The following is a 16643-nucleotide window of genomic DNA, read 5'->3' on the forward strand; positions in this document are numbered from 1 at the left end:
AATGTGGCTCAGGTCTGAACGCAACAAATCCGGCTAGCGACGTGATACTTCCGGTTCACAGGGACAGTGTCCGGGTCCGCACAAAAGCCGTATGTAAACAACTGTTGAACTACAACAGCTTTGCCCCGAAGTTATTTTCCACAGGGCTACAAAGGAATAAACTGCTTTTTAAACCGAAAAAAAACGAAGGAACGTCGCATGCGCACACGCGGTCCTACCACCGCCTGAACGGACTCTGTATACTACGAGGTGCCACCTAGTGGTTTGGAGGACCGCAAACAAGCCAGATTAAGATTGAGTGCGGACATGCGTATGTGATAGCCAGATTTGAAAACAGGCTATCCAGATACAATCCTACTCTAGCTGGATTAACTTTCTCCAGTGTGAACGGGGCCTAAGAAGAACTGCTGCCTTCTGCTCTAGGCTGTGAACTCATCCATCATCCCTCATACTATAAAAAAATATGACGTGCAGCCATTAACATGCAAGTTACATTTACCCTCATATACCAAAGAATTTGCTGTTCAGTGTTCTGTGATCATCCTCCCTGGTGTATTGATTTCTGATAATTGGTTCTGTCAGTATGAGAATATTAATGTCAAAGGTAGAACAGCAGGTCTATTCTTTTTCATGTAATGAATGTAATTAAACACTTAAATGGAATACAATGTAAAACTTTAATTGTTATTTGGTATAAACAAAATGTATTTGTTTGTATTTTATCTGTTTTATACTAGATATCTGGGTTATATACATTTTATAGTTATAGTACACTGATCAGGCATAACATGACCACTGACAGGTGAAGTTAATAACCCTGATTATCTCTTCATCATGGCACCTGTTAGTGGGTGGGTTATATTAAGTAACAAGTGAACAGTTTGTCCTCAGAGTTGATGTGTTAGAAGCAAGAAAAATGGGCGTGCATGAAGATTTGAGCGAGTTTGACAGGCAAAAACAGCTTTTGTGGGGCTTTCCCAATCTGCAGTCGTAAGTATTCTTCAAAAGTGTCCAAGAAGAAACAGTAATGAACCGCAACAGGGCCATGGGCAGCCAAGGCTCATTGATACATGTGGGGCAGACAGGCAGACGAGCTACTGTTGCTTAAATTTCTGAAAAAGCTAATGCTGGTTCTGAAAGAAAGGTGTCAGAATACACAGGGCAGTTTGTTTGTTGCATATAGGGCTACATAGCTGCAGACCAGTCAGGGTGCCAAGACTGACCCCTCTCTACCAATGAAAGCACCAACAATGGGCACATAAGCATTAGAACTGGACCCTGGAGCTAAGGAAGAAGGTGGCCTGGTCTGAAGAATCATGTTTTGTTACATCACATGGATGGCGGGTATGTTTCCATCATAAACACAAGGCGCAATGTGGTTACAATATTAGGCCTGATCAGTGTATAGTCATTAGTTATGTTGATGTCTTTCATTCAAACTGCAAGGTTTACCCTCTAATTTCAAATTGGTAAATAATTGAATGATTGATGTTTTTTATTGTGTGTTTTGGGCCACACAATGAAGACATCAGTGATATGAATTGTGTTCTATGCACAATTCAAGACATGTCTTTGACATGTCTTGAATTAGTCTGGAGAACTACAGAATATTCATATTTTCTATTCTTTATTATTACAGGTTGTGAAATGTGTAGTATTCCTACAAACAGACATTAACCAACATAATATTTCAGTAATTTACTTGGTTATATTAAATTCACATTTTCTTATTAAATTATGACAAACTACATTGTTGTTTTCTCTTTTTTCCTGTTTATAAATGTGACATTAAACAACAGCTTCTGAAGCCAATTACACCACTTTAACCTGAATAAATTAGGCTTAACATTTATTTATATATATATATATATATATATATATATATATATATATATATATATATATATATATGTGTGTGTGTGTGTGTGTGTATATATATTTATATTGTCATACAGGCTACATGTTATCATTCGTGTTATCTAAATAAGGTGATTTTACAATACAGAAATAGATGTTCTTATGGCAACAACATATACTTTATGAAGCGTAAAACCAATTCCTGCATACGCACATATTGTTCTCAGTGACATCAGCATACCAACACATTTCTGCCCCTCCTGCTGGGATATAAGGAGACGATCAAACACCTGATGAGCTGACATCAACACACAGACAGACCAGTCAGAGGAGCATCTTCCTTATAAAACAGGTTAGATCTCCATCAAGGGCGGCACTTGGCTCACAACAATCAACAGTTCCTGGTCACTTCTACTGCGAGACAGAAGTTTGGAGCAAGCATTTTTTTTATCAAAGGTAAGTCATCACATTTGAGTCAATGAGTGGTTGTATTGTTTGGATCTGATGTAGCCATGTAATGAAGAAGAAGCAGAGCCAGAAAAAACATCGTAAACAGTCTGGAGAAAAGAAAAGAAAATTAATTCAGGAACAGAGAGCCAAAACATAATTCTGTGTGTTTGTTGTGTCTTCTTCTTCTTTTCAAACACAAGTTGCACTTTTATTTTCAAACGATATTAGATAAGTCATGCTGGTGGTGGTTTGTTAGAATCAACCATAATTGACAAACCCACAAAGAGCGGTGCTTCTATGTGACTGATGTCATGTTTGTTCTGTTCCAGGTCAAGCTACAATGAGGGTGTGGGTAGTACTCTGTGCTGTCTCACTGTTGCTGAGTCGAACTCTAGGTGATTCACAAGGAGATTCCATTATTGTCAAAAGTAAGAGGTCCCAGTTATTTTTTACAATCATGTAATCAATACAGTGTTATTCTAAACAAGCAAACAGAGTTATATATTATTTTACAGCTGTTGTTTTACACTACACCCATGTATTTCTGTTTATGTAATAGCCTCTGCCTTTAAGACTTTATTTACAAATGCTATCAAATGACAGCATATTGTAAACTCCTATAATTCCTTTATTATATATAAATTTATTATAATTGTTTGTAGTCCTAACATAAGCTAAATAAATACCATTATTATCAAAATTAGACAAATTTAAGAGGATCTTAAAATGACATAAAAAAACCCCAAACTAAAATATGTCAGTGCCATTACTTTATTGTTATATAAATCATGTTTGACATGTAAATGTTTAAACATTATATATTTTTTGCATGTGTACATTTAACCTTGTTATTGTTTCACTTGCTGTTTCAACAGCGATGAGGCATTGACAAAAAAAGTTGACGTTTCACAGAGGAGGATAAAAACCAGGACAATCCGACCACAGACAGTAAATGAATCTGTCTGTAATTTCAGCCATGAGTGTTTTTTAGCTGGTTTTGTTACCGGGCTATAAACCCCACATCACCCCCACATTACAACAATTCTTTGCTGTCCTGCTGATTTAGATGGATTTCATTCTCTGCTAACTAAAAGAAAGAAAATCTCACATATCAGCATGTGTTTGTCAGGAAGTCTTACCTTCTGTCTTTTCACCCTCAGATCCGGACATCAGTGCTTCCTGGTACACAGGCAGGGGGATCAGACCGGTTGGGAGGTTTGGCCGAAAAGTCGCGGGGAGATATGAAGGTCTGGCTTACGTCACAGCCAGAGTTTACAAACCAACAGCCAAGAACGGTGTTTTGATCATACAATAAAAATGCTGTGGATAATTGTCTGTTCTGTTTTCACCGTAATTATGGGGTTTGGATATATTTATAGGATTTTTCTACATCTGCATGAATTACTTTCTGTACATTTTCTAGCTAACTGAACAGTACATAGGGATAATGTAGCATATTGTTTGACACTACTCTCACACTGGGATATATATTGTATCATAAAATGTTTATAAAACATTTCAAGGAAGTGTTCTCCCTAAAATGAACATTCAGTCATACAGTTCTTGTTATTTTGCGCATAGAACGTGTAATTCCACAGGTGCCCACTTGAGGGTGGAGAGTCAAGCGCTCACTGCAACTTCAGACAAATACCTACCGTACACAAGTACGTAAATATGAAACGTGTTTTTTCACATGGATCAGAGGGGTGACAGGCATAGATGGGACATGCAATGATCTTTTCATTAACTTTTCATGAGAGGAGGTCTGAAGGTTCACAAGCTAAAATGACCAGTTACCCCATGAACTTCACTGATGATGCATCCCAGTACATTCAAGAGAGGCATATTACAATCTAGTGACACTAGTGATGTATAAAACTGGAATAAAAAACACATGTGCTAGAAGATTAGCTCCTCATTGCTAAAGCCTTTTCATTGCTACATTTAACAGCTGTTGGCTTGACTGAAGTGCAAAGGTCTGGCAGCAGAACTTATAGCAAGCAACAGACGTCAAGTGGGGATCACAGACGGTGTGATAATTCTTAATTAAGTTGGTCAACATGAACTTCTTGTGTTTTCTTCTCATGATATCACCTTGTTTAAATCTCATAGATAAAGTCGCTGGTTCCATTGTCAAAACATGTTGGCAGAGATCACTCATTAGTTTTTAAAACATCTGCAGCCACTCTCAGACAAAGATTGATATTCTCATAATGACAAACAACTCAGCCTTATTTTATTTATGCTGCATGTCTCTCCTCAGTGTGAGGTGTCTTTGTTTCTGTGAAGCAGACCATCAGACCCTCCAGAGCCCGACAGAAGCTTGGTTTCAATCAGCCTCATTTTCAGATCTGATTTATCGTGTAGGATCTCAGCAAGGGTTTAAATCACTGCGCAGTAAAAAAAGAGTATGCACATTTGGATACATGTAGAGGAACATCTTGTGCAACAAGTGACTGACTGCAGGGGAGAAAGGTGGCTTTATGTGGTTACAGCTGTGCAAATGCAAACCTGATGAAAGGGGAGTCTTTAAAATCTTTACTAGTGTTATTTATGGGTATTGTTGTTGCAAAGTTTATTCCAAATATTGGCAGCACATTTACACATTATTATGCAAGGGAAGTAAGATCAGTTCAACATTTAAGCAGCTGTTAAGTCATTGATCTGGACTCGTTTTGGCTGCTCACTGATACCAATTCATGCACTTAATTTAGAACACTAGTCTTTATAAGAGCCTCTATTGTGTCAGAATTTGCAATGGGTCCAATCACAAGCTGCCAGACACTAAGAGTAGGTATAATTAATATCAGTAACACATGTGGCAAAGACAAAGACTGATAGTGTTTGACTGTGTCACACAGATCAGTAACACCAAACACAAACACACACTTGTGTTTAACACAAGCACAGGCAGCATGGAGATACAGTCACTAAGATCAGGGACCAACTTTGCAGCAGGATGCCAAAGGATTGCTGGTGTCCTTATGATGCAGAGTCACAAGCGATGGCTCCCTCCACTCTGACAGACCTCCCTGCTGTGCTCCGATGCACTCGTACACTCTGTGGGCTGAATCAGAGCTGCGTTACCAAATGCATCACATTCACAAAACACAGGATTATGTACTTTAGAGGCCTGGTAAGTTCACAGACCTTTTTGTCTTGATTTGGAACAGCATCCTATAGTTTTAATACTGTTTACATACAGGACAGTGAGAGCCCTGAATTGTCTTGATGTCTGCTGCTCTCTAGTGGTAGCTATACATGTTACCTTTCATTGTTTTCTTTCCTACAGATCATTCTGTCAGACACTCCTTTCAGGTATAGAACTCAAGCTTGCTGTATTTAGATGTCATTATTCAAATTCTCCTCATTCAATTGACCATGAATACAACTCAGAGATGCCACTTTAGTTATATACATCTAAAATGACATGCAGATGGACACATTTTCTCTGACCATTCAGGACAATAAATCTGGGTGTGGTGCTTTAAAAGTGTATGTATGCAGGAAAATGTCCACAGAGTCCAGGGTTTGTGTCCCCTGTGAGACTGATGCATTCTTTTATTTAAGTTTTGCAAATGTCACTTCATCTAAAAATGTTGACCTCAAATATCAGTGGCAGCTATTAATTCTCTGGTTTTTTAGCTTACCTAGAGCTTGCAGGAGCTCAGTGACTTGATCCCCTGACAGGGCGGAAGTCTCTGTAAAAGACAATCCCTTCTCATTGGCTAGACTCTGTGCTTCCTGTAGGATGACACATAGAAATCAGCATTGCTTGAGACATGCTGTATAGGACTGAGGTGTGTTTTTGTCTTTCGTACCTGTGCAGACACCTGCCGGTCTTCAGTCAGATCTCCTTTGTTGCCTACCAGCCATATGACAGTAGAACCAGGGACGTAATGTCTCTCCAGCTCTTTGAGCCACACCTGAGCTCTGATAAATGTTTCCTGTTGAGACACAGATGGAAGCAGAGGTATATAGAGAACATCAGGAGGTGATGAAGTCATTCCCAGCGTCAGGCGAGATTTCACTTTACCTTTTTGCTGATATCATAGACCAGAAGTGCAGCGTGGGCTCCCCTATAGTACAGTGGGGTGACACTGTGGTACTTTTCCTGCCCTGCTGTGTCCCATATTTCAAAGCGAAGGGTGACATCATTCAGATGCACCACCTGGGTCAGGTAGGCACCTGAGGGGAACAGACACCAGAGGGGATACTTTCCTCTTCAAAGGGTCTCATGAGAATGTACCGCTACATATATTTGTGTGGCAGAAGTACAGTTTGTGTGCCAGTAACATGTTAGACTGATGTCAGACTATGATATGAATGGCGAACATGCAAGTTTGAAAATTGGTGAACATCTGTGTTTGGTAAGAATATTAATACCCTCTGGGCAGAATTTTGTTATTGGATTGTTTAAAATATACAAACACAGATGTTTCACTGCATGTTGAGAAATAAATTAACTAAAATATTTTTGTTTCATGCTAACTGTTTTCTTCTGCTTCCAGCCTTAGTGCTAAGCTCAGCTAATTTTCTTCTGACTTGGCATACAAACATGTGAACTGAACATTGGGTTAACCAGTGCTAATGCATCTAAGAGTGTCCTGAACTCACAGCCAACAGTAGGTGATGAACTCTTGAACTGATCCTTTCCAAATCTCAGAGCCAGACTGGACTTTCCCACACCAGAGCTCCCCAGGAGGACCATCTTAACCCTGAGGGTCTGAACTGGTCTGCTCAGAGTGTTACTGGGGTGCTGGGATCCTCTTGGCACCCTTGGGAGACTTTCCCCCATTAAAAGCTTTTAGTGGGCTAAAAAACAGCAAGACAACACAGGCTGGCAAAACCTAAAAAAGATCCATCGAGGTCCTCAAGTCCAACAAAATATCCTTTGTTGTTCAAGTGTGACGGTGTCAGCCTTGAAAATAAAAGTAAAACCAAAGTCCAGTCCTAACATGTAAACCGACATTATAATCTCACTTCCTTGTGCACACCCACTGCTGACACTGAAACCTCCCATACACTGTATACTCTGTATAAGTAAGCTGTCATACATAGCGTTAAATACTTCCACCTTTTAATGGTAAAAACAGGTTTCTTATTATTGACACATGTTTTTTATGTTATTGATATTATTTAGACTTTTTAATGTTTTTATATTTGCAAACAAACTGAAAGTCATGTGGCATGTTTTTAAACTGAGTGTTTGAGCAATTCTTACTAATTCAAAAATACATACAGAAATGTAGTGAAGACTTTCTTATTACACACAATGTATCATACATAGCAGCTGTCCTGATTCTGTATTTAGCTGCAATACAATGTAGTAACACAAGAGGGCGCGATTGCTCATGTTTTATATAGGTCATTTGAGTGAGCAGCCACTATATTTTGGTTCAAAGTGGTTTTCTGTTCAGATTTATAAGCAGCACATATTCCTTTCAGGGGTCACAAAAGTTGCAATGTTTACATTAGTGTTATCATTCAATGAGGTCCATAAGGACATGGTGCCATGTTTCACTTTGGATTGTATACATAATATTATTCTCCCTCTTTTATGGAAAAGATTTTTGTTATGTGGCTAACCTGATTTCACCTGCCTTACAACTACTTCTACTACTGCACTCTTTTGCTGTAAACCTGAATCAATCAATCAGTCAATCTAATCAATGGCTGATGCCTCATTATTTTGATTGTTTACCTTTTAAAAGTGCAAAGTTTGAAATATTTCTATTTTAATACAGTCACTCGGTCTACAAACTATAGAGACATCAAGTTTATGGGATGCAGCCCTAAAAAGTTTTTGACCCGATGTAAAGACTTATTCAAACTGCAGGCCCTTGTGTGTCTCTTTAAGAAACACAAGACTGTTTTTCGAGAGCGGTCATCATTAAAAATAGCATAGGGGTGTGAGAGAGTGCGATAGCCCATGCAGAAGCTGTGGTTTCTGCCTGAAACTGAGCCCCTGAACATGTATAGTGTGTCCACAGCCAGAGGTTTATGCAGCGTTCTGGTGTTGCGCGGAAAGTGCACATCCTTGACCCATAATCTGAAAAAACACACGAATATATATTTAAAATATTTATACAGAAACATTTCTGACCCCACTAACAGGAGTTAGTAGAAACCACACGTTACGTTAAATTAAACAGATTATATGTCCAAACGGTGTCTCCATAGCAGCTCAAATCTCCGACAGCACTTGAAGGCTCCTTAATTGAGCACACGCTTTGAAGTTGGTCTCTGTGACAGGTCGCAGTCTGCTGCCGTGAATCCGACAGGTGGTGGAGTCACACAGCTGCTACACGACCAGGAGGCCATTATCAATACTTTTTTAAATATTGCGTACGTGTAGTTGTCGTCACTTTTTTGTGTAAATATATTTTGTTTTATTTTCACTGTGACTGACAGGTGCGCGCGCGATTTTACGGGTTCTGACTGAATGTTCTAGCAAATCGCACGCGCGGGCCAGATGCTGTGAGCGTGAGGCAGACTTCGTGCGTCCTCACAGAAACACAGGAAGAAGTGTAACAACGGATGTGTGACAATGACCCACGCTGTGAACGGCAGCAGCCACAGCTCGAGTCATCTCCTTACCGCGTTTAACACGAAATTTTAGCTGCACATGAGACCCGCAGCAGTTACACCGCTCTGTTTGGATTATTGTTACCGCAAAGTGTGAGTTTACGGACAGCGTGTGGATCTGAGAAAACATGGGCACTCAGGGAACCGGACGGAAAAGGTCCACCAAGAAGGAGAGGTCGACGGCGGAAGACGATGCCCTAAACCTCATAGCGAGAGAGGTGAGTGGGGAAACTTGTTATAATTTCAAGTTTGTGTCACAACTTTTAAAGAAACAAACCAACACACCACCCCCAAAACCCACATTCTGGTACTGTTCCCTGTGTTCGTGCGCCGGCATGTCTGTTCCTAGTAACGCTGACAGCGGCTGACTCGATAAACCTCCGTTATTTATGTACAAAAGTTGTGTAAAGTCATATAAAATAAACATTTAGGGGCCACCATGTACATAATTTGTCCTCTGAGATAGTTTCGCGTGGAAATTTGACTTTACACTCAAAGGACTCAAACTTCAATAAGTCCTGTAAATAGACTTTTATTGTTTTGATTTATTTAAACGTTCTCATAAACGGTGACTTATATTTCCTACATTGAAGACTGAGTCAATGTGGGCTGATACACAGTGTACAGTCTGCCTTACAGCACTGAGCTTTCCTCTCAGACTGCACATGGTGAAGTCTGTATTATAGGGTAGTGCTGAGCTCATAAACATAACCTGCATCTGATAAAATGGTTTAAAGTGCTTTGTAATAAGCTTTTCATGTGCTAACCTGCATGAGCTGTTTTTACCCCTCAGTAATTCAAGGCGGGCAGCAGCGCATGTAGTGTTTTTCTGACAAGTATTAGACATGTTATGACAAGTTCACAATGTCTAATTTTGTATATTATTAGAGGTCTAGTGTAGGATGAATGAATGTTTTGTGGTAGGAATAATGCCTAGTGTGCAGTCTAGGCTCAAGTAACCCTGTTTGAAACGTGGGGCTTTTGTCTACAGTCATGCCTGTAAGGCGTGGATATCAATATTTTAGTTTTATTCCAAACACAAACATTTATTATGATTAAGCAACATTATCCAGCTACATTTGATATTACCATGAAAGTATATCATGCATTGAGTATAAAACATTTAGATTTTTACTGATGAATATTTTCAAAATACTTGAATCTTAAACAGCTTTAACAGTTTTTTTCTTCTAGCAACTCAAAGTAATTCTTTCTTCATTTAGGAGGAAGTTGGGTCTGTGCTAACCCAATCCGGATGTTTCAGCAAATTTGCATAGCACTTTTAACTGACATGTTAACGATGTGTAGCCATTTTTTTCACTTTCATCTGTGAAAGACCTTATAAAAAGGGCAAATTCTGCAGATATTTGGCTGTTTGAATCTTATCTACTCTTCACTGCTTAGCTGAGTATTTAGGGTGGCTGAGGTTACACATTCCTGTAGTGTGTAATTGTTTCTTGTACTCTAGTTACAGTGGTAGGAATGAGGTTTGGCGGTGCTCGTGTTAGTCAGCAGCTTTCATCCATCAGTCCTTGCAGCTCCGACAGATGAGTCTCATCTGTTTATAGAGGTACAGCTCCATCATTAAAAGTGTAAATTGCAGCCAACAGAAAGTCTGTGCCTTTAAGTAGCAGATGGGTCAAGTCCCTCACTGGCAGCCCTCTGACAGAACGGTATGTCAGTCCTGATGAGTTGGCCCATTCTGCAAAAGAGTTTTAAAAATAGATGCTCCTGAAACATCAGCTGTTGCTGCACCCAGTTTTAGATTGGGTCTGGTGAGCTGGGGGATGGGCATCAAGGACGATGGATGTGGCTCACCAAATGGCCAACCAATCAGCATGGAAACAGAGAAAAACAAGGTTCTGCATGGAGCCAGTGGGTGCTGGTAGTTTGTGTGGTTTAGTACAGTAAGGCAGGTGATACTGTGGAGAGAGAACTCTGCAGTTGTAGTCCACCTCCAGTAGTTGCTCAACATTTATCTACTCTCATTGGCTTTAGATTCTGCAGAACTGTTAGATCTGTGAAAGAAATGGGAGAAGACCACACAGTTGGAAAGAATGTCAGCACTGAATACCAGGGCGTTAGTTGTTCTGTACTTTAGGGGAGTTGCTTTCCTTCATCTGTCAAACAATTTCAATCCAGTTATAAACACTAATTTGTACTATAGCTGGAAGTTGGCAAACTGAAGCTGGCATGCATCACTCAGAAACAGATCAAAATGTGCAAGGCTGTGCTTTATGTCCTTTACAAGATTACAGCAAATTTAAGATGACAAAAAGAACAATGTCCATGTAACTGCTTCAGGTTCACAGGCATGCTGTTTTAATACAGACTCACTGTCACACCAGCATGGATTTTCTGATGCACTTGACTTGAACAAGGCAGTGTTAATGGTATTAGAAACACCTGTGCTTTACATAGTATTTGCTGAGTCTTATATTTCTGTTCTGGCCTCATTCATCATATGTTATTATCTTGAGTCATATAGATGATAACAAAGTCTGTTGTGATAGCTGCTTGTGCAAATGCTGCCTGCCACCCAAACCTAGTGTGCTCCACCAGAATCTATACAAACTCTACTACAGTACCGAAATATATAACAAAAACATCTAAAGAAGTCTCCCACAGGAAAAAATTCTCAATGGTAACATGTTAAATAAAAGAGCAAATCTGTGATATAGAAGTTAAAGGTAGGGTAGGAGATTTCATTCTGATGCACGTTTTGTTAAATTAGTGTAACTTCTCTTTACAATCCGATAGCAACCAATTAGTTCAGCAGTTTCGCTTTAAAACGAAGAATATGAATCATCTGTGGAAGCTATAAAACGCAAAAAACGTCAGCCAATCCTACGAGGCGCCCCTGCGCGGAGTATTGGCTGGTTGTCACTCTCTTCCTGCTCTGCGCGCATCAGAGAGGTACGTGCATGATGGCCCAAGTCACAGACTGGTTGGTAGGCATGGCTTCGGGGTGAGCTCCGAGAGAAAGGGGTGTGTGTTTACTTTCAAAATCTTTTCAAAATCTCCTACCCTACCTTTAATTTTTAACATAGATACTGCAAAGAAATGAAGGAGGGTAAAGCCCAAGTCAGTTCTTTTGGTGTGAGCCTAGGTGGAGGCAGCATTAGATAATGGTGGTTTATCTCCTATGTATGTCCCGAAATGATTGTTTATCATCACAGTAATGTTCTCAGTCCTTGAATTTGGCCTTTGAATTTTCTTTATAACCTTGCGGGAAAAAATCTGTCACAGTATGAATTACACCCAAAGATCACACCCAGCTTCATGTGTCATGGTGTGAATGTAGATAGATAGTAGACATAGATGACCCGTCTGTTAAATTTTAAATATAACCAGACTGCTCCTTCAATAAATATGGACTTTTTAAGTGCCATACTTCTGATGTCAGCCATTTAAAAGTCAAAGCAAAGGGTAATATCCTTCAGAGTAGATTGCAGTCAAGGTTTTTTGATACTGCTCCTAGAAGAAGTTCCCCTTTTGGGAAATAATCTTGTCAGCTTTTTTAACATGGCCTACAGTGACACAGAAATGTGTTGTAAATGATTATTTATGTTTTGTTGAAGTCTGAAGTCCAATTTTTGATCATTTCTTGGCCACAGCCTGCCTCAGGCTGATTGGTGTACAAATGCAAGAAGCCACACCTGCCAAACCTTTCTTCTTTTCATTAAAATGTAGGCCGAACGGAATCAAACAAACAAATGTGAGGGGAACGGACCCAACCCGACCTCAGTCAATCAAGCACGTTTTAATATTTTGAGCCGAGTCTGGACTGGAGCTTGACCGATATATAGGAATTTTGAGACTGATACCGATATGTTTACATTTTGGTCAGACATACAAAATGTTTGACAAGTTTGGCATACATTTAACAACCTACTACAATAATAATAATAATAATTATTATTATTATACAAGGTCACTTTTTGTGTGTGTGTGTGCATAGCTAAGGCCACATTTGTGCTTCATGTGTGTTTGCTAACCATAGGCGAGTGGCTAGAGAGCGAAACACTATTGAGACCAACGAAAGCTAGCACATGCTAAGTCACGGCAAGATGCTAGTGGGGGCTAGCAGAAGCTAACTGGCAGACCAGCTGCGCAGCCCTCGCTGGCTTGTGTCCCTCTACCCAGTGAATGGAAGTCGAGTGGCGTGTCTGGGGTGGGACAGTGTTTCACCACCTTTGTTAACCTGCTAGCCCCCTTGAGCAATGAGTGACGTTATATGCTAAATGTAATATTTTAAAAGTAAATGTCTTTTTGTCATAAATATTTGCACTCAGAGGAGAATTATTTGGGAATAGTTGTTATTAAAGCAATGTTATTCACGTGACAAAGGCAAGCTTGCCACAGCCAAAATGAGTGCAGTGTCAGTCTGAGATCTGACTTTGATCAGCTTGTGCTACATGTGGAGTTCTGTACCAGTTGCTGGCCTCAGATGGCCCTCTGGTGGATAAACTATGCAACTCAATGTCCACAACATGATTAAATGATGCTTTTCTCTGTCATTTTGCATTTGTTAAACTTCAGGGTTTCACGCAGCGTTTTGTAGTTAGGGTGGCCGCCTTGACAACAAATGCATGCAATAGATGTTCGTTTTTTTGTTTTTTTGGTTGATAATTTGGTGCAAACAATGTGTTCCCACAGAATCTGCTAATTACAGGGTTTCTCTACCCACAGTCACTTGTACCAGACCTAATCATATATCCACAGCAACTGTTCAGGTTTCCAGTGATTGTCTGTTGTGTTTGCATGAGCTTGAGGAAACAATCTAAACTGGGGATTAACTTGCCAGGTTGGTGCTGTGAAGCTGTCAGAAGGTCATTGAAGCGTAGAAGAGAATTGAGTATTTAGAGCAGATTAGTCTGAGCCTTGACGGAGAAGAAGAGGCCCACCACACAATCCCCTTTTTCATTCTTACAGTAGGAAACGAGCCTGAAACCTACAGTCCCTCATGTGGTCACAGCCAAGTTAATCTTTAATACTGAAGACACATGACAGCCAGTTAAAATCGACAGAATAAATGATTTTTTTGCAGTTCTGTCAACATATACATCCAGTGTAATTTACTTATGTATTCCTAACTTTTAACTTTGAACTAAAGACAGCTGTGCCACCCAGATTTTGACTAGAGCAGATTTACACTTTCCAGTGAATTCCCATCATGACATGAGCCACTTAAACATTAATGGTCCAAACAATTACTTGTGTATAAACACACATCAGGAAATACACAAGTGCTGGCTTCAGTTTGGCATGGCGTTCCTAACTCATGTCTCCTTAAAAGGAAGTGGAGTCGCTGTGTGTGTGTTGGTTTCCTCTTGAGGATGACATCACCACACAACCCAGGCAGATTGTTATCACAAACTCCTTCCTGTTTGTTCAGCAATGCTGAATTTTGTCCAAAGCGGGAACAATGGGGTTGGGACTTGTGGTAATTGATGTTACAAATTTTAAATCAGGTACGCTGAGGTTGTTGTTGTAGTGTGTTGTAACAAGAAGTTTGTCAAAACCACGATGGTGCTCTAAGTAAGAGGGACCAAAAGATTCAGTTATATTACATGGAATCATGTTCACCTGATCACTTTTGTTTAAAAAGACCTCAAAAATTACAAATTGAACTGAGAACTAGGGTTGGGCGGTATCCAAATTTTGATACCGTCAAACGGCCTCCACATTTATACGTAAATACTGTGCCGTGTTCTGCCTTGTGCAGTACTTATGTTAGAAGTTACTCATGATAATAAAAACACACTGAAAACCTGCCGGTCACGTTTTCCGCTGCCAAGTTTTTCTAATGGAAAAATTAAAGTTATAAACGTAAGGCTCAGACGGTGGCACCAGAAACTAAATACCATCTCAGCTCTGGCTTGTCCTCATGATGCCATTGTTACCTGTGTGCCCCACCGGTAACTTAATACCGCCCAACCCTACTGAGAACCACTGTTTAACCAAACCAATTACGAGGCAGAGGAGCCGTGTAGGGCTAGGCGATATGGCTTTAAAATAAAATCTCACAGCACACAGTGAGACACATTCACTTTTCATCCACATCCAGTCTCTCAGTCCGGCATTAGGTTACAGTCCTCTTTCTCTCGGCCTGCAGAATTCCACTGTCTGTCATGTTGTTTAAGTGCGTCTCTGTCGGATACAGGTGGGGGAGGGCTGAGTCCACTTTGAACTACTGGAGTACAGTTACAGTAGTAAAAATCAGTGTGAGGAGCAGAGGAGGAGAAAAGAAACCATGTGGGACTCCCTGTGATGAGTAAATAAACTCCATGTGTACAATTGGTGTAGTGCCCTTAGAAGTAAGAACCCCGTTGGGTCCTTCAGCATGCCACATGATTCTCCCCTACTTGGGTGTCACTGCCCAGAGGCTAGGGGTAAATGGTCTGAAAGTGTACAGTCTCTTAAAGGTTGCATTAAGTGGTAAATCATCTTTGGACAAAAATATAGGAATTCTTCTGCAACTGATCTCCTGTTCTTCACAGTGCTCATTTGTGTAACATCCTGTGAGGTGTTGCTTTCTCCCATCATGCTGTAGTAGCACTGAAAGTTGCTGCTGCCTGAAGCACCCAAGAAGCTTCCTGTTACATCCAAAAGAAAAACAAAGAGGGCCCCACCAATTGGAAACATGTGGGTAACATACCAACTGAAATGACATATACAGTGCATCACATAAACACAACAACATACCAACAAAACTGACTAACTTGTGTTAATTCAATGTATTTACCTGGGCACATCAAATGTTGTTCTGCTTAGTTGGCTGCCTGGGAAATCTCCACTGTTTGAACCCAGCTGCCTTGATTTATTTATAGAAGCGTCCAAAGCATACTATTTATTTTATTCCTGGCTTGAAGTAGCCTGCTTAGTTGCTAACCAGTTTGTTTTCAGTTCTGAGAGCTCTACAGCTGTTCTGTGTGTTTGTGGTTCAGCCTAGGGTTTATGTGTGACTTTTTTCTGAATCTCTTGTGGTTACATGTATTGTAGTGCTGCAGTGCTTGGCTAAGAATGCTCCTTTAGATAAGCATGAACATTTTATGATGCATCTATTGCACTTACAGGTACAAAAGTGATTATTATACAATTATGTGAAAACCCAGTTTGTAGAGGCAATAAAATGCGAAGTGTTAAATATTTATAACATGGTCAACTCCCATTTTTTCCAAGATTGCTACCACTTGGGCTTTGAGTTCTGTATTTCTAGCCATGACTCTGCTGTTTCCACAGAAGTGCAGAATATCACAGTAAAACATGAGCTTACAGTGACTAACGAGGAAAAATGACCAAGAAGCTGCTATTATTAGTATTCAGTTAATGTTGACATTGTCAAGTGTCTCACTGCAGTGATAAGGCTGTCCCATACAATTATTTCTCAGACATCAGTGTTAAAATAACTGTGTCAACAAAATATTACAGGCATAACTACTGCATTATATGTTGTACTGTATTGTACAGGTGGACCTCTCACCTCACTTCTACTGCAGCCACTGGCCTGCAAGTCTGCAGATGCATCTCCATGACAACTCAGCAAATTCCATCTGTTAATAAAGACCACACCAAACACTTAAACTGGACTTTGAGATGACATCGCAAATGCTATTCCACAGGCTGATTTCATATTATTTCACACAGGTCATGGTGTTTCATGGTTTATAGTTTACTCTTTGGACCTATTTTTTTTGTTTCCACTCCCCTCTAGAAAAAGAGGTCCATTGAGTTGGTTCAAGTCT

General features: G+C 40.0%; 2 protein-coding genes across 11 annotated transcripts in view; one reads left to right on the top strand and one right to left on the bottom strand.

The window, feature by feature from the left end:
* Positions 1 to 4573: 4573 nt before the first annotated feature.
* LOC114426495 (ras-related protein Rab-17-like) lies at positions 4574 to 7284 on the bottom strand. The gene is made up of 5 exons (XM_028393936.1): positions 6925 to 7284; positions 6344 to 6495; positions 6129 to 6254; positions 5958 to 6051; positions 4574 to 5374 (listed from the first exon to the last, which is right to left on the bottom strand). Exons 1-5 carry the CDS (start codon positions 7103 to 7105, stop codon positions 5244 to 5246), a joined length of 684 nt encoding a protein of 227 aa, XP_028249737.1. The 5' UTR covers positions 7106 to 7284; the 3' UTR covers positions 4574 to 5243.
* A 1255-nt stretch (positions 7285 to 8539) lies between these two features.
* The window catches only part of lrrfip1a (leucine rich repeat (in FLII) interacting protein 1a), a 32452-nt gene continuing 24348 nt past the window's right edge, over positions 8540 to 16643 (top strand). For 3 of the 10 annotated variants that reach the window (XM_028393928.1, XM_028393925.1, XM_028393927.1), the window contains exon 1: positions 8541 to 9113. In XM_028393928.1, coding sequence (XP_028249729.1) covers positions 9024 to 9113 — 90 coding nt within the window. In that variant the 5' untranslated portion in view covers positions 8541 to 9023. Of the gene's footprint in view, positions 9114 to 16643 lie in introns of all 10 variants that reach the window. The other 7 variants (XM_028393933.1, XM_028393930.1, XM_028393931.1 and 4 more) reach the window with 4 other exon arrangements.

The sequence above is a fragment of the Parambassis ranga genome, chromosome 21 (genome assembly GCF_900634625.1).
Source record: "Parambassis ranga chromosome 21, fParRan2.1, whole genome shotgun sequence".
NCBI lineage: Eukaryota > Metazoa > Chordata > Actinopteri > Ambassidae > Parambassis > Parambassis ranga.

Coding starts and splice junctions, on each gene's coding strand:
- LOC114426495 (XM_028393936.1), bottom strand. CDS start 7,105: ATGGGGGAAAGTCTCCCAAGGGTGCCAAGAGGATCCCAGCACCCCAGT. Junction 6,496..6,924: donor TTCATCACCTACTGTTGGCT/GTGAGTTCAGGA, acceptor TGTTCCCCTCAG/GTGCCTACCTGACCCAGGTG. Junction 5,375..5,957: donor TGAGCTCCTGCAAGCTCTAG/GTAAGCTAAAAA, acceptor GCTCTGATTCAG/CCCACAGAGTGTACGAGTGC.